General features: G+C 33.3%; 1 protein-coding gene across 2 annotated transcripts; it reads left to right on the top strand.

Annotated features, from left to right (window-relative positions):
* Nucleotides 1–8579: 8579 nt before the first annotated feature.
* On the top strand, nt 8580–24437 carry LOC106068333 (zinc finger protein on ecdysone puffs-like). 2 transcript variants are annotated; one of them, XM_056041669.1, is made up of 14 exons: nt 8580–8731; nt 14193–14250; nt 14466–14782; nt 15425–15515; nt 16349–16398; nt 16659–16864; nt 17715–17799; nt 17878–17982; nt 18172–18252; nt 18512–18580; nt 18666–18726; nt 20233–20354; nt 22345–22771; nt 23239–24437. In XM_056041669.1, the coding sequence occupies exons 2-14, from the start codon at nt 14202–14204 to the stop codon at nt 23463–23465; spliced, it is 1890 nt and encodes a 629-aa protein (XP_055897644.1). In that variant the 5' UTR covers nt 8580–8731; nt 14193–14201; the 3' UTR covers nt 23466–24437. The 2 variants fall into 2 exon arrangements, with proteins under 2 accessions (XP_055897644.1, XP_013083120.2); XM_013227666.2 differs by having other exon boundaries at nt 8590–8731; nt 14190–14250.
* Nucleotides 24438–24519: the final 82 nt, after the last annotated feature.

Here is a 24519-nt window from a genome sequence, read left to right as displayed (position 1 = left end):
TTGTCAGTCTCTATTCTACATAACATTTTATCATACTGCTGATTTTGTCAGTCTCTATTCTACATAACATTTTATCATACTGCTGATTTTGTCAGTCTCTATTCTACATAACATTTTATCATACTGCTGATTTTGTCAGTCTCTATTCTACATAACATTTTATCATACTGCTGATTTTGTCAGTCTCTATTTTACATAACATTTTATCGTACTGCTGATTTTGTCAGTCTCTATTCTACATAACATTTTATCGTACTGCTGATTTTGTCAGTCTCTATTCTACATAACATTTTATCATACTGCTGATTTTGTCAGTCTCTATTCTACATAACATTTTATCATACTGCTGATTTTGTCAGTCTCTATTCTACATAACATTTTATCATACTGCTGATTTTGTCAGTATCTATTCTACATAACATTTTATCATACTGCTGATTTTGTCAGTATCTATTCTACATAACATTTTATCATACTGCTGATTTTGTCAGTCTCTATTCTACATAACATTTTATCATACTGTTGATTTTGTCAGTCTCTATTCTACATAACATTTTATCATACTGCTGATTTTGTTAGTCTCTATTCTACATAACATTTTATCATACTGCTGATTTTGTCAGTCTCTATTCTACATAACATTTTATCATACTGCTGATTTTGTCAGTCTCTATTCTACATAACATTTTATCATACTGCTGATTTTGTCAGTCTCTATTCTACATAACATTTTATCATACTGCTGATTTTGTCAGTCTCTATTCTACATAACATTTTATCGTACTGCTGATTTTGTCAGTCTCTATTCTACATAACATTTTATCATACTGTTGATTTTGTCAGTCTCTATTCTACATAACATTTTATCATACTGCTGATTTTGTTAGTCTCTATTCTACATAACATTTTATCATACTGCTGATTTTGTCAGTCTCTATTCTACATAACATTTTATCATACTGCTGATTTTGTCAGTCTCTATTCTACATAACATTTTATCATACTGCTGATTTTGTCAGTCTCTATTCTACATAACATTTTATCATACTGCTGATTTTGTCAGTCTCTATTCTACATAACATTTTATCGTACTGCTGATTTTGTCAGTCTCTATTCTACATAACATTTTATCATACTGCTGATTTTGTCAGTCTCTATTCTACATAACATTTTATCATACTGCTGATTTTGTCAGTCTCTATTCTACATAACATTTTATCATACTGCTGATTTTGTCAGTCTCTATTCTACATAACATTTTATCATACTGCTGATTTTGTCAGTCTCTATTCTACATAACATTTTATCATACTGCTGATTTTGTCAGTCTCTATTCTACATAACATTTTATCGTACTGCTGATTTTGTCAGTCTCTATTCTACATAACATTTTATCGTACTGCTGATTTTGTCAGTCTCTATTCTACATAACATTTTATCATACTGCTGATTTTGTCAGTCTCTATTCTACATAACATTTTATCATACTGCTGATTTTGTCAGTCTCTATTCTACATAACATTTTATCGTACTGCTGATTTTGTCAGTCTCTATTCTACATAACATTTTATCATACTGCTGATTTTGTCAGTCTCTATTCTACAAAACATTTTATCATACTGCTGATTTATAAAACATTTATTTTACACATTTTGCAATCATACTTCTAGTTTTTTTTTCAACTTCTCTACTACATAGTTTGTGGGATGTAGCATAAACCTTTTGGCTACCTATCAATGGGGCTCAAGTTTAAATCTTGACTATAAATCTTGTCTATAGTTGAGTTGTATTTGCTGAGTGAAAAACAGTAGCTCATTTTCACAGATACGCCCCCATAAGTCCAATAAAGACATTGAACCATAGCTACTGAGCAATCCATAGCATAAAAGCTGCGCTAAGCAAAAATTATTTTTTTTTAAATCAATTGCTGATTTATCAACTTTAATCCTACATATTTTGAAATTATACTGCTGATTTTTTCAACCTCTATATTACATTGTATGAAATTGATGGCTGATTTAGTAAAGCTGTCTGCATATGTAAACATGCTGCTGGATTTTTCAATTTCTATCCTACATAATTATTAAACATAGTATTGATTTGATATTAGCATGTAGGCATTGACTATTCTACAGCTTATAAGTACTTCCTTGTGCAATACTTATATTTGTTATATAACAAATATCTTTGTTACACAATATAGTTTGTACTTTTTAATTTTGCGTAGTCAATATTTATTTTTCTATATGTGAAGTGACAATTAATCTTAACACTTTTGTTTCTTCTTATAAGTAGAATAAAATCAACTGATAATGTTTTTACTTATAAATTATTTGTAATGTTTTGTTGATAATAGTTCTTTGTTAATGGTTTTTAAAAGTTCTGCTTCAACCCTACAAATGTAAATGTACTTATTTAGTTTTGAGTTTTGTTAGTATTTTTATTCACTCATTAAAAATTACTGATCATTTATTATTGTGAACTTTTTTTGTTCCTATCAAGTTTTACATATATGTTTAGTACAAATGAAAAATTTTTATAGCTAATCTTTTTTTTTTTTTTTTTTCAAAAAATAAATGATCATAGTTATAAAGTAGTGACTAGTAGATAGTAAATAACTTGCTATTAGTATTTCTCTTCTATGGGCACATCAGATTCCTTCAGAACTAAACATATATCAACCTCATGCAGGAGGTCAAGGAATGGGTGCTGCAAGGTTTGAACCATTGACCATCAGAACGGTAGTCCAAAGTGCAAACAACATGACAATACCTAACATCATTGGTTTTGAGGTCAGATTTTAATAGATATTGACTGCTGAATTTTGATTGCATCATAACATGTGTTAAATTGTAACTGTAATTAGTTTTTATGTCTGGAAAAAGATAACCCTTTTTTCCTGAGGCATTATTGAACATTAAAATTGTTTTGTAAGATTTTTAATGAAATATTTCTGAATTGTGAATATTTTTTAATAAAAATAAAAATTGTTACTTATAAAATAAAAATTTGTTACTGCAATTATTGGACCAAAAAAAAAAAAGTAAAGTGAGCAAGCATCAATCAAGTAAGAGAAATATCTATAAAAATACAAACAGGAAAATCTTTCAGAATCTCTAGGAGTGGCCACCCTTTTGCTTTCATGTGCCAATGTTTTCACTTCTAATTCAGATGTACCACACAAGTCTTAACCCCCCACATCTGTCCCTTAAAGTATTTCATAATTTTAATTGATTATTTCTTAATGCATATATCAAATAATATATCAACTCTGATAGCAGTTTTAAAAAATAATTTCACATACAGGCAAGCTAAAGATAACTATCTTTAATAAGATTTTTGACTTTGCTTTTTTTTCTCCAAATCTGTAATATTAGGAGTTAAATTTGTAACTGAATGCCACAGACAGGTCTTAAAATTTGAATCAGTTTGTTGTTGATCATTTTCAAGGATGAAAAGGCTTGCTTGCATCTGTATGTTGATACGAAGTGAAAGGCATAACCTTTTTCTTAGGCCGATTTTCTTAATTCTACAAAGCTTCCACATGGTAATGATCTCCAAAAATAAGCATTTCAGATGCTTTCGGGAGTAGGGAAATTTCACTTCAGCACTGACTTTGTTTTCAGATTAACAAGTTATATCTGAATATTACTATATTACAAATAATTTGCCCAGTAAGTGAAAGTGGAGTTATAAATGCAAGTTTTAAATTGAAATTGCATTGTTACATCAACTAAAAATACAAAACAAAACATTAGTTATGATCTTCTGTTTAATCCTCTTACCCTAATTGTATTCGTACATTTCGTAACTGGTATCATGCTTCAAATTTCAAATTTTTCCAGACAGAGTCTTTTGGTATTTAATGCAATGATATTTCCGACTGTGTCATTGATCTATATTGGTAATAGGCCTATTTCGTCTGTACATTTCTACCTGACAAAACAAGAATCAGTAAAAAAAAATAGTTTAATTAATTATTGGTAATTAAAAAACTTTGGAGCAAGATTACAGTTCCAGCAACTCTACCGTCATAGTCTCATTGCTCTAAAGACACCGTATTGAGAACTAATCTCCAGTAACACGGTCAAGGTAAGCGGCTGTGTATCTCATTCTCTGTCACCGACCAGCTCTTCATGCGAATCAATCATTATTATTCAAGTAAAAGTCGTTCCATTGTTTCCGTGTCCAGATTGTAGTGTCGACAACGGGAGTCGAAATTTGTCTTAGTTCTAGAAAGACAGGCACCAACGGGGAAATGATCTGTTATGAAATGAGCAATCGTGACCTGTTCTTTCCTGTTTAGCTGCTACTTACTCCTTTCGTCCGATCTGTTTGGACTTCTAAAATTTGTCCATACCTCCCTACTTTTGTGACAACGTCCCCAGCTCTTGTGCCACCAAGCTCTGGTCCATTTGCAAATAATTACTCCAGCAATCTCGAAAAGTTTGTGGCTCTTCTGGAGGGTCCAGTTTTGATCAGAGTTTCGCCAATATGTCAGCACTTTCCGACTATCCCGTCATTCCTAGTATGTGTTGCTGTGTCGTCCGGTAGGCGTCCCATGTCATTTTTTATAGAAAAATGTTTCGACCTTTGATGGTTGGCCTCTTGGTGACAGTGCATGCTTGTGAATGCTACTGATCAAAAAGATTGGATGGTATGATATGTGATTAGATCGCTTGGCACTGCATTCCCGCTAGGTGGAGGTCGTATCGGATGGTAACTGGTTCGTGCAGTCCATTATGTTTGTTCTATTTAATTCACCATTTTCTCAACTTAAAAATGTGTCCTTAGTGCTGCCTATATAAATGTAGTATGTATGCATCTTTCATTATTACAGCGAAGAGCTTCACGTCTGTATTACTGTCTAAACTCAATCCAAGCTCTCACTGAGTCAATTAGAGAGCACCTAGGACTTTGCCTTTTCTCGTACTTCTCGCACATGATCGGATAAGCCCAGTTTGAGATCCAGAGTAATTCCTAAGTACATCAAACGTGTACCATCGAAAGTAAGTGTAATTGATTCCTGATAGGCCTTAAATGTCTTTTCCTAACGTGAACAGGCAAACATAAACCCAGCCAGGAGGTACAGTGCGGAGACCATCGTCAAACGTTTTCTGTTCACCGAGCTTCAGAAATTTTCTCCAGGCGTTTACAGTGCACTATTTCTACTAGATTTAAAAAAATAGCCCGTGTCATCAGTATATCTACAATTTAAAAAAAAAGTGCCCTTGTACCTTATTGAACTGATCACTCCATATGTTCCCAAAGAGTCCTGCGCTCCATCGACTCAACGCTTCTAGTGGTGCCACATTTCTCCCTCAAAAGTTACGGTTTGCGGGCTTTTTCAGTACATGGACCAAAAGTTTGAAACTAACTACCCATTGATCTCAGACAGACAATAAACAGACAACATGCTTCACTACATTCAAGAAGAGGGTAAACTCGACTTGAAGCGCGGTGACTGAGTGGTTAAGCACTTGGCTTCTGTACCTAGGTTCCTGTGTTCGAATCTCGATGAAGACTGGGATTTTGAATTTCGGGATTTTTAGAACCTCTGAGTCCACCCAGCTCTAATGGGTACCTGACTTTAGATGGAAAAGTAAAGTGCTGACACATGACACCCTACTCGTTAACCGTTGGCCAAAAAAAAAAAATGACATTAACATCATCTGCCCCATAGATCGCATTTTAAGGCCTTATATATATATATGTGAACTTTACTTACACTCGACTAGAATCGCATTAAAAAAAAGTCTTCTTATAAAAAGCTTTCTGAATCGATCCTGTGGCATTGAAATTCCTTTTTTTATATTAAACAACAATACTTAATTTATCAATTTAATTTGTCTCCACATTGGCTTATATCGTTTTTACTTGAACAGAAAATAGGCTAAATATGATACAGGTCAGTGAAGCCCAAACTTAATCAGGTTATAGTTCCATGATCAGGTCAAATTAATTTTCGACATGTGCCGCGAGCCTCATCACAGAAAAGATACCAAAAAAAAAATGAATTAGACCAGAGAAAAAAATGATTAGAGAACCATGGATCCAGTAGCCTACTTAATAAATTAAATGGTTGTTTGAAGTTTAATCCTCTGTTTGGGACCCCTCAACTCAAGAAAACATTAAGAAACTGGAACAGACACAAAATAGAGCAGTGAGATTCATAACAAACGAATATTCACATTTGACTAGAGTAACACCTTTAGTAAACTCACTAAATTTAGAAAGCCTTCAGGACAGAAGACTCAAAAGTAAAGTAGCAATAATACATAAAACACTGAACCATAATCTTCAAATACAAAACAAAATTTAATAAAATACTCAGAAAGACACACAGATAAAGGCACATTCCTCGTTCCATATGCTAGGACAAATTTGTAAAAATGCTCCTTCTTCCCTAGCGCTATTAGAGCATGGAATGGGTTGCATGAGGTAGCCAGGAAAACCAGTGACTTGGCAGAATTTAGGTCAGTGCATGACTAAATGCATGACGCGTAGTTACGTAATCATCTTTTTTTTTTTAAGTAGGCCTAACGTCTGTATCATAAGATAAGATAATCGAAACTAAGTTCTAAATATCTGGCAGCATAGACGAGACACCAAGTCGGAGCAGTGCACTCAATCTAGGAGTTCGTCCGTGAGACAGTTAGGCCTACGTACCATGGGTTTCACCCGATTTATCATTGAAAAAGCTCACACAAATAAGTGCTGATCAAGTTGCAGAGCGATACATATTGGGCAGTAGACAAGGTGCACCCTTTCTGCCTGCTTAATGAAGAATTGTAATTTCCCTTGGAATGTGTTTATGCCCACACTATTTTTAATTTACATAAATGATTTACCAAATTGCATTACTTCAGGAACAAAAGTCAGATTATTTGCAGACGATTTCATAATATACAGAACAATAAAAACAACAAGACACAGATATTTTACAAAGAGAATTAGATGAATTACAGAAATGGGAATCAAATTGGAGGATGTCTTTCCACCCAGAAAAATGTCAGTTGTTAAGAGTAACAAAAAACTTAAACAAATTAATTCCACTTATCTTATTCATGGCAAACCAGTAACACAGACTAAAAACGCAAAATACCTAGGTGTTATAATAAATGAAAAACTATCATGGAATCCACATATTGATGAAACTACAAAAAATCAAACAAAGCATTAGGATTTATTAAAAGAAATTTCTATAAATCAAATAAGAACATAAAACTAAAATGTTATTTAACCTTGGTTAGGCCAATAATAGAATATGCATCCTCCGTTTGGGACCCCTCAACTCAAGAAAACATTAAGAAACTGGAACAGACACAAAATAGAGCAGTGAGATTCATAACAAACACATATTCACATTTGACTAGAGTAACACCTTTAGTAAAATCACTAAATTTAGAAAGCCTTCAGGACAGAAGGCTCAAAAGTAAAGTAGCAATCATACATAAAACACTGAACCATAATCTTCAAATACAAAAACAAAATTTAATAAAATACTCTGAAAGACACAAAGATAAAGGCACATTCCTCGTCCCATATGCTAGGACAAATTTGTACAAATACTCCTTCTTTCCTAGTGCTATTAGAGCATGGAATGGGTTGCCTGAGCTAGCCAGGAAAACCAGTGACTTGGCAGAATTTAAGTCATTGGTTAATATGCATGACTAAATGCATGACGCGTAGGACGTAATCATCTTTTTTTTTTTTTGAAGTAACGTCTGTATTATATAAGATAAGATAAGACACACACACATGTGAAATCAACAACCGAAATCAACTTGGCTTTCGCTTGCAGTTTGGTGTTGAGTGGCACTGGATCAATCCACAAGGAGCGAGAGAGCATAAAGGAAGGGTCCCGGATTGCAGATGCCATACACAACAGTAGTAGAAAGAAAGGTGAAAATGCAACGGCGCCTGGTTTATTACATTGGCCAAACCCGTGACCGCAACTGTGTATCAAGGATTGGCCTCTCTCGAGACGTAAATTCCACAGACAGACTTACTTAAAGCCCGTCACCTCTATTGGAGTGTGGACCGCCAAAAATAGATCTAGATAGTCCTCGGCCATCATTTCCATCTTGTTCCAGGTGTAACCAAACATGAATGTGTCTGCTTCTAGTTCGCGTCGCCGGGTGCCCTCTCTTTCACTTGTCTTGCGGTTTTTTTTTTTTTTTTTATCAATGTCTGCCTCGTGATGCTAGTTAGCGATTTGCGCTAAGTATGTCCAATCCAGCCCCTTCTTCTCTTTATGATTTCTTCTTCTACAGAAAATCTGGACGTCAAAAAATGTTTTGCAGCAGTTTTTCAATATGGAGTCGAGACATGAATCAGTTGGCGTTGAGTTTGGCTACTTCACATAAAATTCTCAAATTCCATTACCATGAGCCACGAAGAAACTCTCACTCGAGGCACTTGTTTAAATTAAATTTCTCCGTCATCAAAATTTAAATTTCATATCTCAAATAAAAAAAAACACACTTTTTAACCAGAGCACTACATTGCTAAAGACCAAAAACACCATCATTAGTTTCGGATTTGAACAATTTCCACTTCCGGCTATAACAGCCTTACGGAACCATTATTTTAAAGTTGTCAATGAAGGGTGAAGAACGCGCATGCGCATATGACAATAAACGTTTTAAATTGTCAATATCTTTTATTTTCATTTCTCAGTAGCATTGAATAAATAAACCCTAATTTAAAGTTAGATCTACTCTATTTGGTAATTTCATTCTATTTAGATCTATCTGGAAAATAGAACTTAGATCTAGATTCATACATAATTCATATCATGATGATACTAGATCTATGTAACTATCATATATTTAATATATTATATGATGATATCATATAGTAATATAGTATATAGACTTATACTATGTTATAGATCTACTAGTACTTATTATTAGTAACTGATCTAGTCTATCACTAGATTCACTAGATCTACTACTCTACTAAGACTGACTAAGAGTAAAGTCTAGACTGTCTAGAGACAGAGTAGAGTCAGTCTAGTCACTCTAGTCTAGGCTAGGTCTAGAGTCACTAGAGACTAGAGAGTATTTTAATAACTAAATAAACTATAACTAATTACTAAACTACTAGATCTAGACTTCTAGACCTCTAGTACTAAACTAGTCTAATTAAACGTAGATTAGAATTAGATAGACATCTAGATCTAGTGACAATTATTAGTGAAATAGTCTATTTATTATTACTAAAAATGTCTAAGAACTATGATAATGATAGTAATAGACTAAATAGTTACTAATAGTTACATTGATTTGATACAAAATGATACTGATAGATCTACTATTCATTTAGAATCATTTTCAAACTATTGTTAGGCTACTGTGTTAATATTAGAAGATATTATGTCATTGTTTGTTGTTTATGTTTTATGCGAAAGCAAAGAATCGGACGGAAATAAAAGTTAGTTATATATGTCTACCTTGATCAAGACAGTCTCGCTATTATCATTATTAAATAGTAACGTCTACAGTAATTTATTATTAATCTGTGACAACAGAACATGGTGTCAGATTTGTTTTCAGATCTTGTGTCAGATCTGGTGTTAGATTAAGTGTCACATTGCTTTAAAGTGCTGGTAACAGGTAGATTTAGATCTAGTGGTTTCTAAATTGCTAAAAGTACATTTTATTTGTGGTGTCGTTAGTTCATGTTATTAGATCTAGATCTAGACATAGAATCTAGAATCTGTACGAATAATGGAATTATTCGATCCTCCTAAACCATTGTCACTAGACGGTAATCTATCTGAAAGATGGAAAAAATGGAGACAAAGTTTTGAACTGTTTATGGTTGCCACTGAAAAAAATACGAAGCCCGAGCCAGTGAAGAAAGCTTTATTGTTACACCTGATCGGTGAACCCGCTCGAGACATCTACAATACTTTTCAAGTATGTGAAGATGAGACTGTAGACAAAGTAATTGAAAGGTTTCAGAATTATTTTTTGCCTAAGTCCAACACTGTGTATGACAGATTTAAATTCTTTTCAAGAAAGCAGAAAGACGGAGAAACGTTTGAACAGTATTATAATGAGTTAAAGAATTTGGCAAAAGAATGCAAGTTTGACAACCTTCGAGATGAACTCATCAGAGATCGATTGGTATGTGGCATACAGTCGGATCGAGTGAGAGAGAGACTTCTGAGAGATGTAGACTTAACTAGAGAAAGCAGCAAGCATAATTCGTGCTGACGAGCATACCCAGAACCAAATGATAGATATGAAAGGACTACATGTGGATGCTGCTAATAAATTAAAGAAGACAGAAGATAGAAAGCCAGTCAAAACCTCACAGGAAAATATGGCAAAGAATCATGTAACAAGTCTCATTAGAGATTGCAGATCTTGTGGTGGATCTCACAGAAAATACAATTGCCCAGCATTCGGACAGACATGCCGAAAATGTAAAAAAAGAAATCATTTCGCTGTAAAATGTCGGTCGAAACACTTCAAGGCTGTTGATTCACTGGAAGATGAAAGTCAAGCAAGCCAAGTAAATGAGTTGTGGTTTGAGGCAATTGGTACTGACAACAATGTCAAAGTTTGGATGGTTGATGTCAATATTATGGGAAAAATAGTCAAAATGAAGATTGACACAGGAGCACAAGCTAATGTGGTATCAGAGTCAACGTGGAACAATTTAGAAACTGATACTCAGTTAAAGAATTCAAATACTACCCTACGAGCATTGGGGGATGAAGCATTAGAAATGAAGGGAGTTGCATCGGTCACATTTAAAGTCGGCGATGTAGAAGTTAAAGATGATCTGTACGTGATCAAGAAAAGTATAAATCCTATACTAGGTCTGAAGACATCTATTGCTTTAAAACTAATTGAGGCAAAGAGAAATGTTGAAGTACACGATGTCAAGCAACAAAATGAAGTTCCACAAGTGTTGATGAAAAAATATAAGCAAGTATTCGAAGGACTCGGTACATACAAAATGAAGTATCACATTAAACTGACGTCAGATGCAAAACCAGTTATTCAATGTGCGCGCAGAGTTGCACCATCACTCTATGAAGAATTAAAAAGAAAACTCACACAAATGCAACAAGATGGAGTGATCACAGAAGTTGATGAACCAACAGAATGGGTTCATAACTTGGTTATAGCAAAGAAGAAAGATAATTCTTTGAGGTTGTGTTTAGATTCCCGAGAACTGAACAAATATATAATGAGAGAACATTTCACTATACCAACATTTGATCAAATCAATAGTTCACTGGGAGCAGCAAAAGTGTTTAGTATACTTGATCAAAAGGATGCATATTGGCAAGTTGAGTTGGATGAACCAAGCTCTTATTTATGTACATTCAATACTCCGTTTGGAAGATACAGATTCTTGAGAATGCCTTTTGGTATATCCTCAGCTAGTGAAGTATTACAGAAACGTGCTTATCAAGTATTCGGAGACATCCCAGGTGTACATATCATGTCAGATGACATGCTGATTGTAGCAAAAGATGAAAAAGAACATGATCAAATTTTTGAAAATGTTCTGGAGAGAGCTAGAAAGAACAATGTAAAGTTCAACAAGAACAAGATACAATATAAACTTTCTGGTGTTAATTATCTCGAAAGACAAATTGGAGCAGATGGTATTCGTCCAGATCCAGCTAAAATCAAAGCAATAATGGAGATGCCAGCACCAACAGATCGAACAGGAATTCAAAGACTGCTAGGGATGTTGAACTTTCTGTCAAGTTTCATTCCAAACATGTCAACAATTACCAGTCCATTGCGTGAATTGCTAAAGAAAGATGTATTGTGGCAGTGGAATGCAGAGCAAGAAAATGCTTTCCAACTAATAAAGAAAACACTTAGTGAAGCTCCAGTTCTGCAATTGTTTAACCCTGAAAAGCCAGTTACTATTCAGTGTGACGCTTCTTCTAAAGGGTTGGTAGCATGTTTAATGCAAGAAGATAAACCAGTTGCGTATACGTCAAGATCATTGACAGAAACAGAGTGTAGATATGCACAAATAGAAAAGGAAACGTTAGCTATAGTGTTTGCAGCTGAACATTTTCACCATTATATTTTTGGAAGAACTGTGACTGTACAATCAGATCACAAACCTTTGCAAACTATTGTGACTAAGCCTTTACATAAGATTTCACCAAGACTTCAGTTGATGATGTTAAGACTGTTGAGATATCAATTAACAGTAACTTACACTCCAGGTTCAAAAATGCAAATAGCTGATACGTTATCGCATGCGTACATCAATGGTCAAGAACAATCAAATTCAAATGATGACATGGTTATGAGAATTCATAGCGCAACAGCAGTTTCCGGGAAGTGATCAGAAGATTATTGAAATTAGAAGGAAAACTGAATCTGATGCTAAATTAAAACTTGTAATGAATTATGTCAGAGAAGGTTGGCCAAAGATAAAAACTCAAGTTCATGAAACAGTGAAAGTGTATTGGTCATTTAAAGACAGTATTCATGAAGAGAATGGAATATTGTTTTATGAGAACAGAATTATAATTCCTTCAAGTATGAGAAATGAAATTCTCGACAAGTTGCACATAGGTCATTTTGGTCTTGAGAAAACCAGATCGAAGGCAAAACAGAGTGTGTTTTGGCCAGGATTGTCTAAAGATATTTTTTCGACAATAATGAAATGCGCATCATGTGCAACGTTCAAAAGAAATAATGTGAAGGAAAAATTGCTACCTCATGCTGTACCAGACAGACCATGGAAAAAGGTTGCGACAGATTTGTTTGAATGGCGAAACAATGACTATTTGCTAGTTGTGGACTATTTCTCTAAATACCCTGAAATAAAACGACTGGAGAACAAAACAGCAGAATGTGTTATCAGGGCAATGAAAGGTATTTTTGCTAGACATGGCATACCAGAAGAAATAGTGAGCGACAATATGCCATTCAATAGCTATCAATATAGAGAGTTTGCTTCTGAATGGGGTTTCAAGATAACAACATCAAGTCCCAGATACCCTCAATCAAATGGACAAAGTGAGGTGTATGTTGGTATCGTAAAGCAGATATTCAACAAAGCATACAATAGTGGGAAAGATCCATATCTCGCTATGCTCGAGTATAGAAATACTCCGATAAGCGGACTGCTTTATTCGCCATCACAACTGCTGATGAGTAGAAGACTCAGGGACATCATTCCAACTGATCCCAAACTATTGAAACCATCGGTAGCTGAAAATGCAGAGACATTACTCAACGAACGACAGAGGAAAAGCAAAGTGAGGTACGATGCAAAAGCAAGGTTACCTAAAGACTACTCTGTCAGGGAGAAGGTGAGAGTTCATCTAGGACAAACATGGCAGAAAGCAGTCGTCATTAAGAAACATCCATCACCCAGATCTTACATCATAAAGACAAATGATGGGAAAACATACAGACGAAATCAACGGTTTATAAACAAGAGCTACGAAGAAGACATCTCTGGGTACTATGACACCGACGAAGACAATGAACAGCAAACTGTTAGAACAAAAGAAACAGACAATTATAAACCGACATCTAGAGAACTTGCTGTGCCGGTCAAGACAACCAGAAGTGGTCGAGTTGTCAAAATTCCTTGTAAATATAAGTATTAAGAACTTTAAAAGGAAGGATGTGATGATAGCTTCAAAAGGAAGGATGTGTTAATATTAGAAGATATTACGTCATTGTTTGTTGATTATGTTTTATGCGAAAGCAAAGAATCGGACGGAAATAAAAGTTAGTTATATATGTCTACCTTGATCAAGACAGTCTCGTTATTATCATTATTAAATAGTAACGTCTACAGTAATTTATTATTAATCTGTGACTACAGAACAGCTACTCAATAAAAAGTCAATTTAATGATTATTTCGGTAATAGGCGATATTATGCATGATTATAATAATTATATTATTTATATTATAATATATCTAGATCTGGTGATAGTGTAGTAATGTGTTAATTTCTTTCTAGTAAACAATTCATTTTGTGAAAGATCTTTGTTCTTTCCCACTCAGTCAGGCATGTGCCAATGTGGAGATCTGAATTTTACCCTTTTTTTTTTGTGTGTTCAGACCCCAGTTAAAATATAGTATTTTTAATTTAATATTAATTATTGTTGTATTATGTTACTTAAATTACATAAAAAAATTAGTTTAAATATAATATATTTTTATTTTAAAGCAGAATAACAATATGAACAGACAACGACACAGTGGCAGAGATAGGCGCCCTAGCTATCGAGGTAAAAATAATTGTAAAAAAACTCCTTACTTAATTTTTATATATTATATATTATTATATTATATCATTTCAACTGGACCCTTTAAGTTTAATTTAATTTTCAATTAAACAACTTTTTCTCATTTGTATTGAAAAAGCTTTAAAAAAATATTAAATTACATGTAAGATTTCTTTTACTTTTGAAATATATTCTACAACTTTTGGATATATTGCTAGGTGGAATAGGAGATGGACTCTTAGGAGAAGGTCCTGGCTATGGTGGAGGTGGTGGTTCCTATGAGCCAATGGTCAACTCACAAGTCAGTCAACTTCTGCTCATGCAACAGCTTCTCCAGCAACAAGCGGGACTCAGTCGTGCTGGTGGATATGGAGATGGATCATTGGGAAACATTTCCTTTCTCCAGCAGCAATCTCAAGGCTACTCTGGTGGAATGGGAGGCAGAAATGTTGGTGGAATGAGAAATGACCGCAAGCGGCTAAGTGGGAACGGTAGAGATAATGATTTCAAAAGAAGACGCTATGATTCTCCTGGGGTGAGACCCTCAAATGTATTATAAATATCATTGATAGTGTTAGTTATTTATATAACTTAAAAAATATTTATATATATGCTTTATTTTTTTTTTTTTCATTACTTAGGATATAATATCTGAAATGACATATTTTATTAGAAATTTAGAGCACAATTCTGCTTTTCTTTACTGTATTGATCCTTGAGCCTTGTAAAAGGATGGAGGTTTTTAAAAGATGAAATTCATTAAACCTGAAGAAACTGATGTCAACTCTAATTCAGTTCCCTTCACTAAAATAGCTTTACAAACTTAAGTTTTTACACTTTTCATCTCTCTTTTTTTGCTACTTTATATTCTCAGATTTTGACAATTTTTTATTTTCAAGAATGTGAATGACTGTTTTATTACCTGTTAAATTGTATTTTCAGCAGGAAACTAATACACTTTTTTATTAGCATTCCACATATTCAAGATAATTTCTGTCTTGATGTTGAACTTACAAAGTAAAATGTCAGTTTTCTTAGATTTCAAAGCAATGACCTACATGTTCAAGCTGTTGAAGATTTTGATTGAATATTTTTTTGTATGCTGTCATTTTTCTTCTTCATTGCGCCTTCCCTTTATTGGCCACCATTCTCTCTTCACTTCTACTTGGATCTTCAGAGAGGTGGCGATAGGGATAGGTCTAGAGGCAGAGACAGCGGCAGAAGCGGTGAAAGTCGAGATAGAAAACATAATAGTCGTTGGGATTCAGGTAAAACCCTTTTCTTTCTGCAGAAGTGCGGATGAGTTTTCTTCATTGTGGGTATTGATACCTTATGGTTCATTATTCACTGTTTCTGCTTTCACAATTCTATTTTCTCCATATCTGAACAACACAAGGAAAAAAAAGGAAAGCTAACTAAATGGAAAGTTAAGTGAATGTGCTCACTTATGACAAAGCCATACACAAAAGAAAAGGTTTCACTTCAGGTGGTGATGTTCTCAGATATTTTTAACTTTAAAGTAAAACATAAATCACTAGATTCACTGCAGCTAATCTATATATTCATCATTGTTTCATCTCCAATACCTGATGTTACTTTTTAAAATTTACCAAGATTTCAGGTTTTCACCTGTCAGTTTTTGTTTACTGAATCTATTATTTCAGTCTTTCTTTTCCGTTGTTCTATCAAATCAAACAGTACTGGAGGCTTGCTTTGTTAGCAGCACATTATCCTTTAAACTTTGGATTTTTTTTTTTTTTTTTTGTGTTGAAATTAATATAATGAATTTATTTTATTTTTTTTTGTTTTTTTTTTTTTCTTTTTTTTTTGGAATGAATTTTGAGAAAATAGGTCAAAGTACTTTTATTTAATTAAAATTTAAGTGGATTCTTTTATCTATTTTAAAATGTAAAATTGTAAAAAAAATTTTAAGAGTGCCCTTTTATTCAAAGTGCACATTGCTCTGTTTAGAATTTAGTATATGAATCTAAAAGTATTGTAATAGTTGAACAATCGTAAGCTTCAGAAGTACAATATACAACTTGTCATTAGAAGTAAAAACAACAACATTTTTTAAGTTCTCTCTTGGTGCTTTGTTTAGATCGAGACAGAGATGATGTTTATAATCCTGCTGAACCTACAGATGACGATGTAAGTCAAGTAGATATTGTGTTTGAAATATTGTAGACAGTGAGAAAAAAAAGTCCAAACTAATGTAACTGTTTTAATGCATTGCTCTTGTTTTAAGCCAACGTTCATTTTCCAAATGCATTTCTTATTAGTTATTTTTTAACACACTTTTAACTATAGGCCTATATTTGTTTATAAATAATCTTTAAATTATATATTTCTTTATAATCTCAAGTATATTATATTATATATTTGTTTCCAATGTTTTTGTATATATACAGGTGCATGACAGAGATAGCAACCTGTATTGTCATGTTTGTAACAAGACCCTTTATGATGAAGAGAGTTTTAGAAGACATCTGAATAGCCCCAAACATACACAACTGATGAACAGTGTGCTTACCATGCATCAGATGAAGAGCAATCAGCTCAAATTTAGGATTAAGGCTGAGGAGCATTTGCGTAAAATTGAAGGGGGTAGAGGAGGGTGAGAATTTTCTTTTTTTCCTAAATAATTGATAACTTTTAAACAGGTGTGCTGATTTACATTGAAGCTCTTACAGAGATTTTTTTTAAACATCTTTGAGTTCAATGTTTATCGTGTTTATGAGAAATTGTGACCATTTTTTGCTATATTGGCTCCCATCATTTCAACGATGTGCTACATGTTAAAGACATCAAGAACAGGATAGCCAAGGCAAGCTGCAGAATAGAATGTGAGACTATACCTTGCTGACTAACACTACCAAAGTGTGATGAGCATGGTAGTTAAACAGGATCAACGTACTCTTGGTAGGAAAATGCTTACCTTCCACCTCTGATGCTTAAGAGCAGGGTGCCAGGACATCCATAGTGTTATCTACAGTAGATACTGAGGTTGGCTTGGACATGTTCATGGAATGCTGCAAGGTTGACTCCCACAAGACATTCTGTATAGTGATCCAATAAAAGGCAGGAGAGCCACAAGTTTCCCACTGATGTAAGCAAAAAAACAACCAATGCACTTTAAATTGACATCAACAGTTGGAAAAAATGAGGCACTGGATAGATCCAGGTAGAGAGCAAACATAAAGGAAATGGTCCAGGATTGCAGATGGCATACAGAATATAGTAGAAAGAAGGGTGAAAGTGCTACAGTGTCTGGCAATTACTGATGCCTGCAGTTTTGTATCAATGATCATCATCTGAGAAGTAGCAAAGGGAAAGGATTGTCTCTCCAGATGTAAAATGCCACAGAAACGTTATTTACTTTCTTTTTTTTTTTTTTGTTAGCTCTTGTATTTGTTAGTTTTTTAACTAGAAATCTAATTCTAAGCTTTTCTCTTATTTTACCAAAGTTTGAATCCTGACTACTTCTGCAAGATTTGTAACAACAGTTTGACTATTCCTTGGGAGAGACACAGATTCTCCAAGATTCACACTGTAAGTGTACTTAATGTAAGCTATCTTAATTCTGTTAGCAATCATTAGTTTATTTCATCAAGAGTTCTTTGTTGACAGCAAAGACAACTTCAAGTGACCAGAGGATGTGGCTGGTGTAAAGTTCATGACTTTAAAAACTTTACTGAGGTTTTAGAACACAGAGAGACTGATGAACACAAAAAGGCAAGCAAAATACACTTAAAATAAAAATAAATTCCTCAAACCTTAAAATAATATATTAAACCAAGAATTAAAAAAATAAAATTCTGTTTGTTCAAATTTATGTTGTTTTTTGTTTGTTAGCTGTTTTATTTTGTGTGTGAAAAAAAGAATCTTAATCTTGCAATAAACATTTTTTTTTTTGTTTCAAAGAATGCTGAAATATTTGGAAAGAAAAAGGATGAAAAGGAAAGACGTAGATCTAGGAGCCGTAGTAGAGACAGAAGATCTGAGGTGAGAATTAGTTTTGTTCCTTTTCGAAATAAATTTTTTTTTTTTTTTTTTTTAATGAAAGTAGAAAGGACAAGTTTTGCATCTTTCTGATTAAAAGAAATGATTCAGTTCTGTGTTATCAAAGTCTTAGAATCAAACATGACATGGAAAACAAAGCTTTCCTCTAATCAATTTTGGATGTTGTGCAATGAATTTTTCTTAATGATTGTTAAAAAAAAATGATTTTTAATAGTATCTGGTCTTGTGTTTTTTGTTTAAGAAACACAGAAGAAGGAGCACTTCCAGGGACAGATCCAGAAGAGAGAAAGAAAGGGAGCAGAAAGCAAAGGTGAACATTTTAGTTGATACAGAGTTATCCTATTTTGCACTTTTACTTTGAACTAGTTTGCATTTTGTCTTTTTGTGATTTCCAGAAAAAGCAGGAGGATGAGGAGGATTTAACCATACCTGAATACAATGCTGAAAAGACTGTTGGTAAGTTGTGCCCTCTTTACAATGTATAAAGATGATATAAAATTGTACTATAATATACATGCTAACACCAACCCTTTTTTTTTTTGTCTTTGCTAGTTCAATTAACTTTCATGGGTAAACTGAAAGTTGTTATTTAGAAAAAATATACTTTAAAAAAATTTAAAGAATAGAATTTGAATCAGCCAGGAAAACCAATGACTTATTGCAATTGAAATCTCTAATAACTAGATGAACACATTGGATTTTCATAGGGTTTGAATCTTTCAGGAAGAAGTAAAATGTATTAGACTGTAAAGAGGCCTGGTCTTAGGCCACTGTGGAACCCGCACTTTCATAAGCCCCGCCCGAATTCTAGGTGTAAATTATTAAATTAAACAATTTTAACTTATAATTAAAGGGTTCCTGCATTTCTCCTGAAATTGTGAAATATATGAAAAAGTCATGAAAATCTCCTGAAATTATTAAAATCTTCTGAAAACTGATGCAAATCGCTTTAAAAACAGACAAAATTATTTCAGATTGCTATTCAATATGGAGAACGCCAATCCTACTAGCGATAAAAAAAACCCCGACATTGTCAGTTTTCATTTAATAAAAATGTAATAATAAAGCAAGAAGTTCAAATTATTAATTTACTTTAATAGTCATTGGCAAAATGACTGGCATACAAATATTAATCTAAATCTATCTCGACCTCTTAAAAAAAGCGATATTTTGCTAGTCGATAAAAATCTGAAAGGCAGATCTGAATGTTTATTGGCTTTTTGTTGGAAAACTATTATCTACTGTAGATGGCTTGTAAAGTTAATTTAACATTGATTTTGTACTTATTAAAGAATGAATAAAATGCAAAGACGAATTTATTTTGTAATACAAAATCTTAATTTTCTCTTATTATCCTTATCACAACCCAGAATGGGCCCAGTGCGATCCGTTTCACATAGGGCCCCGCAATCTGTAGGACTGGCCCTGACTAAAACTTACCTTTTTATTTTAGTATATATTCTATTTGGCTTTGTTTAAAGGGAAATGGTGAAATGATTATGCAAAGAAAAGAAAAAAAAAGGTTAAAAGACAATATATATAAATAAAAGAAAATAATTTTGTAATGCTTAAATGACTCTCACATATGAAAATTAAAATAATGCAGAGGAATAACAAATTGAACATAATAAAGTTGATGAAACAAAAAGTGGCTGAGAACAACAAGCTGCTAGTATGTACTAGGGAGGTTACTTCATGAGAGTATTGCCATACTGAAACAGGAAGCCCTATTAATTTATTAATAAAAAGAACACTTTTATTACTTATTATTCTCTATGTGTTGTAGTATAGCATGTCATAGTGTTCCTCTAATCCTAAGAGTTCTTAATGAAAACTTAATTTTCTAGATGATGATTTGATGTTTAAACCCTTGATAAAATACCTCGATGAATAGAAAATAATTATACTTTAACACTAGTGTTCTGTTTTATGACTTAATCAATTTCTCCATCTTTAATCCAGGTTTAAGCTACATTGTTCCTGTCACTGGTTTCTTTTGTAAACTCTGCCACAAGTTTTATAACAATGAAAAGTCTGCCAAAGGAGCTCACTGTCAGAGTGAAACACATTATGAGAAATTTAAGGTAGGGTTTACATTCCTTACTTTTTATAGAGTTGTAGTTTGTAGAATAGGCAGAGGCAGGGGTGCCACTTTTCCGGAATAACCCGGAAATCCGGGTTTTGTAGGGTCCGATTTTCCCCCCCTCCGGGTTTGCCTTCTACAATTTTGTAAAAATCCAGGGTTTTAGTTGATTTAGATTTTTTCGAAATTTCTGGTCATTTTCCCCCGTTAATTTTAGTTTGTTAGTTCCGAACGCGCGAGCCGCCATTTTTAAACAAAATCGACCAGTCTCATATCTCGCTATTCGCGAGACTTTCACTTTGCATGCGCACTAAGCTTTATTTACCGGTACAGTATTTTTTTTTTAAGTGACAAAAAAGTGTAAACATTCTAGATCTATAGAGAATTTCTAGATCTACGGAACGCGCCTCAAATCGGCTCGATTTAGAGTCTAGATCTATTTCTATGATCAATCTAGATCTGATCTAGACTGTAAAGTCTTGTATTTAGTATAGATATAGTCTAGAATAGTCTAGATCTACTCGCATACCTAGCGGCTAGTCCTAGATCTAGAAATAGAAAGAAAAAAAAATTCACGAGTGAGAAATTTTTTTTTTTCCCGTGTTTTATATTTTAAAATTTGTATAGGTTCCATATAGACATAGAGCCTTAGCCTATGTCTAGAGTATTATAGAAGTAGGATCTAGATTTAGGATATTTATATCGTTTTTAGATCAGAACTAGAATCAATGATTGAAGAATTAAATTAGTAAGTTTGCATTCGCCTGGAAAAAATAGATCGATTGGTCAATAGATTTATAGTTTTTTTTTTATACAAATAAATTATAATTATGTATAGGCAGTCCAGCACATTCTAGCCATCTAGGTCTACATTTAAATATTAGAAACTAAATCTTAATGTTCATTTTGGAGTAGATCTGTACTAAATCTCAAAATCAATTTTATCTTGTTGCAATAGATTTGCAGGTCCATGCGTGTACATTGATGGAATCAGTTTTATCAATGTTGATTAAAGTAGGCTGCTTTAAATGAATAATGAGGGAAAAAATGTTAAGAGAGAAACATCATTTAAAATAACTGTGTTGGGGGGGGGGGGGGGGGTTTACAAACATTGTTAATATAAAATTGTACTAAATCCTCTTAACTTGTATTACAAGCTTTATCAATAAATACACACAAACTCTATTTATTATAATGATAGGCTTACTAATTACATATTTAAAACATGGGGGGCATATTATGATATAGATCTAGGTAGTAATTTAATACTGTTCTTCTTTCGTAAAATTTTGGTGCCTAAATTGTATATGCGGTACGTTTCAGGGTTGGTAAAGTTTGGGGTTTATGATTTCAGGGTTTGTAAAATTTGGAAATTCTGGTTTCAGGGTTTACTTGGTCTCATGGGTGGCACCCCTGGGCAGAGGTGGATGCATGTTCAATATCTTTTTTTTTTATTTACATTTGTTGCCTTTCTAAAAGAAAGTTAGTGTATTAAGACTTCTATCTTGTATGCTTACCCTTAATAAAATGTTTATAACCTAGTGAAAATAAATTTAGAATATTTAATGTCTAAGCCAGTTTATTAACTGACTTGCATTTAAGGGAGAAAATCTAATAGTTATACAGTTATTCTGGAATTGTATTAACACAATACGAAATTTATGGGTAATCATGGTTTGCAAGGTGTGTGCTTATTTGTTTATTCTTGTGTGTTAATAGCTCAATATGCTGTCTACCTGGATAAGACATAGATGTCTATGCTTTAAAATCTTTTATTTTCTGGGTAGAATATCTTGCTGGAATATATGTTTTGAACTTGAAAAAGTCTTAAAATGTTTAGTAAAAGAATTCTGGACCTTCAGCTTTTACAAGAACCCTCTATACTTTCATTGTTACAATTTCTTTTCTGTCTTTTAAAGTTTTGTTAAAAAAACATTGCTTTCAATTTAAAACTTCTTTACAATAACCATCAGATGTATTATTTCTTCTAGTTGGCGACAGAAGCTAAGATTGCAGCTAGGGAGAAGAGGTTAGCAGAAGAAGCTGCTGCAGAGGCAGAAAAGAAGGCCAATGAGGAATCCAAAGATGTTTCAAGCACTGAAAAAGAAGACAACAAACAAGAATCAGAAGCAACTGAGGAAAACAAGAAAGAGAAAGAAGAGAGAGTAGAGGAGGATATTGATGAAGAAGATTATGATGACCCATTGCCCATGGAAGATTTAGATGATGATGGTGGCTTGGCTAAGGATGATGATTTCGGTTTGCTGGATGATGATGATGATGTTAACATAACTGCTGACTCAGGATTGAATGATACAGATGCCAACTCCAGTTTTGTGTATTTATCTGGTGAAATGGCAGAGGCTCAAGTTGAAATCAACAGAAAGGAGCTAAATGAACAGAAGGAAATAGAAGACAGTAAGTATTCCTGTACTATTTGTTACATGTGTATGTGGTTGTGTTTATACATTTTATTTCCAACTTCTAAACCTTTAGGTGAACCTTTGTTTTAATTCTCATTGAAATCTGAAATATATCTAAATGAAAATCAATAAATGTACCCCATTGGGGGAGGGTCACTTATCTTTTTTAACATTGTATTTATCAAAAAAATGATAACTGATTCATTCAACTACATTTTGAATAGTGATGAAGTGTAGACACTATTTATACATTATGTTAGGCTGATGTTGTGCTGCTACTGCAATACTAAAGAAAAGGTTTCCTATTCATGAAATCAATTTTGGTCAGAAGTTTAACTTGAAAAACAATTGCAAACTGTAATTTGCCATTGGTTGTCTATTGTACAGTGTCTTAGAAAAAAAATAATTTTGTACATGACTGATAAGCCTATTTTGGAGAATAATAAGATGTTGTAATTGCAGAAAGTGAACAGAATGAATCAGATCCTAAGACTGATGTAGTGACTGAACTTAAAGTTGAAGAGAATGTACCTACAGATGAGAAACAAGAAGATTCTTTGGTCACCTCAGACAATGAAAATGAAGGCCAAGCCACACCTGCTGCTAGTGAACCAGTTAAAGCGGCTGCCAAGACCAGAGGAAGTGGTACAGCAAGACGAGGCCGGGGTAGAGGCAGAGGCAAGAAGTGAGTGTTACGGTGTGAGATCTTAGTAACACTCTGTTGCTGGATTCTTTATTTAGATTTGTGTACTCTCTTCTGTGTCTCTACTGTTTTTATTATTCCTATAGTCAAGTATTTTATTTTTATATTACTAGTCTCAAGAACATTTTTGTAAGGAATGTGTATACATTTGAATTGGCTTATTTTTTGGGGAGTGAATTTTTAAAATGTGATCCAAAATGTCCAGAATCAATTTTCTTTTAAAGTTCAGCAGAGAACCTCATGGTTAAGGTTAATGAATCTACACTTCCTTGCTGCAGTTCGCTGTCAAAGTTTCACTGACAGTCTGTAAACTTATTAGATTAGTTAGTATATTTCAGGTAATATTTTTTGAATGCTGTTACTTGTGATCATTATAAACAAAGCCGATTGGCATGTTCAGAACAGCAAAAGTCAAACAAAATTTGTCTTGTTAAAATAAATGTAAATGACACATTTAGACATATGTTTCAACTCCATATTGAAGAGACTTTTCATCATTGTTTTTAGCCTATATTGGTGTTCATGTTTAGCATTTAATTAACTTTATAGGAAGACTATATCATATGTGAATTTTTTTTTAGTTGTCGAATTCCTATGTATACTTAACTGAAGTAGAAATTTGATGCCTGCAGAGTTTTATAATAATTGATGGGGAGGGAGGGGGGAGAAAAGTCTTGAGCATCTTCAGCTGTTATTCCAGTGTGTAATCTTGACAGTTCTCACTTCTAGAGTTATTTCATTTGGCATTGAAAGATTACACTCTAACACATCTATTTTGTTCACTCAAGTAGACAAGTGTTTTTTAGGGGGTGGGAAGGGTTGCCTACTGTAGTTAGTTGTAGGCTGATGTTAAAGGAATAATTGCATCTAAGTTAGACTATTATTTAGTTGTTTTATATATAATGAATCATATAATTTGACTTTTATTGTGTTTCTTTCAAATAAAGGTAAAATTTTTTATCTCTTGTTTGTCTTGTTTCAATCTAAATATCTTGTCAAAGTTGTTTTTTTGTACACATGTACTTGAATTAACTCAATCG

Source organism: Biomphalaria glabrata, chromosome 9, assembly GCF_947242115.1.
Source record: "Biomphalaria glabrata chromosome 9, xgBioGlab47.1, whole genome shotgun sequence".
Lineage (NCBI taxonomy): Eukaryota > Metazoa > Mollusca > Gastropoda > Planorbidae > Biomphalaria > Biomphalaria glabrata.
This window is presented reverse-complemented; position numbering and strand designations above follow the sequence as displayed.

What these genes read in the sequence shown, in the direction of transcription:
- LOC106068333 (XM_056041669.1), top strand. Translation starts at nt 14,202, where the DNA reads ATGAACAGACAACGACACAGTGGCAGAGATAGGCGCCCTAGCTATCGA. An exon ending in TAGGCGCCCTAGCTATCGAG is followed by an intron (nt 14,251 to 14,465) that starts GTAAAAATAATT and finishes ATATATTGCTAG; the next exon opens with GTGGAATAGGAGATGGACTC. An exon ending in GATTCTCCAAGATTCACACT is followed by an intron (nt 17,800 to 17,877) that starts GTAAGTGTACTT and finishes CTTTGTTGACAG; the next exon opens with CAAAGACAACTTCAAGTGAC.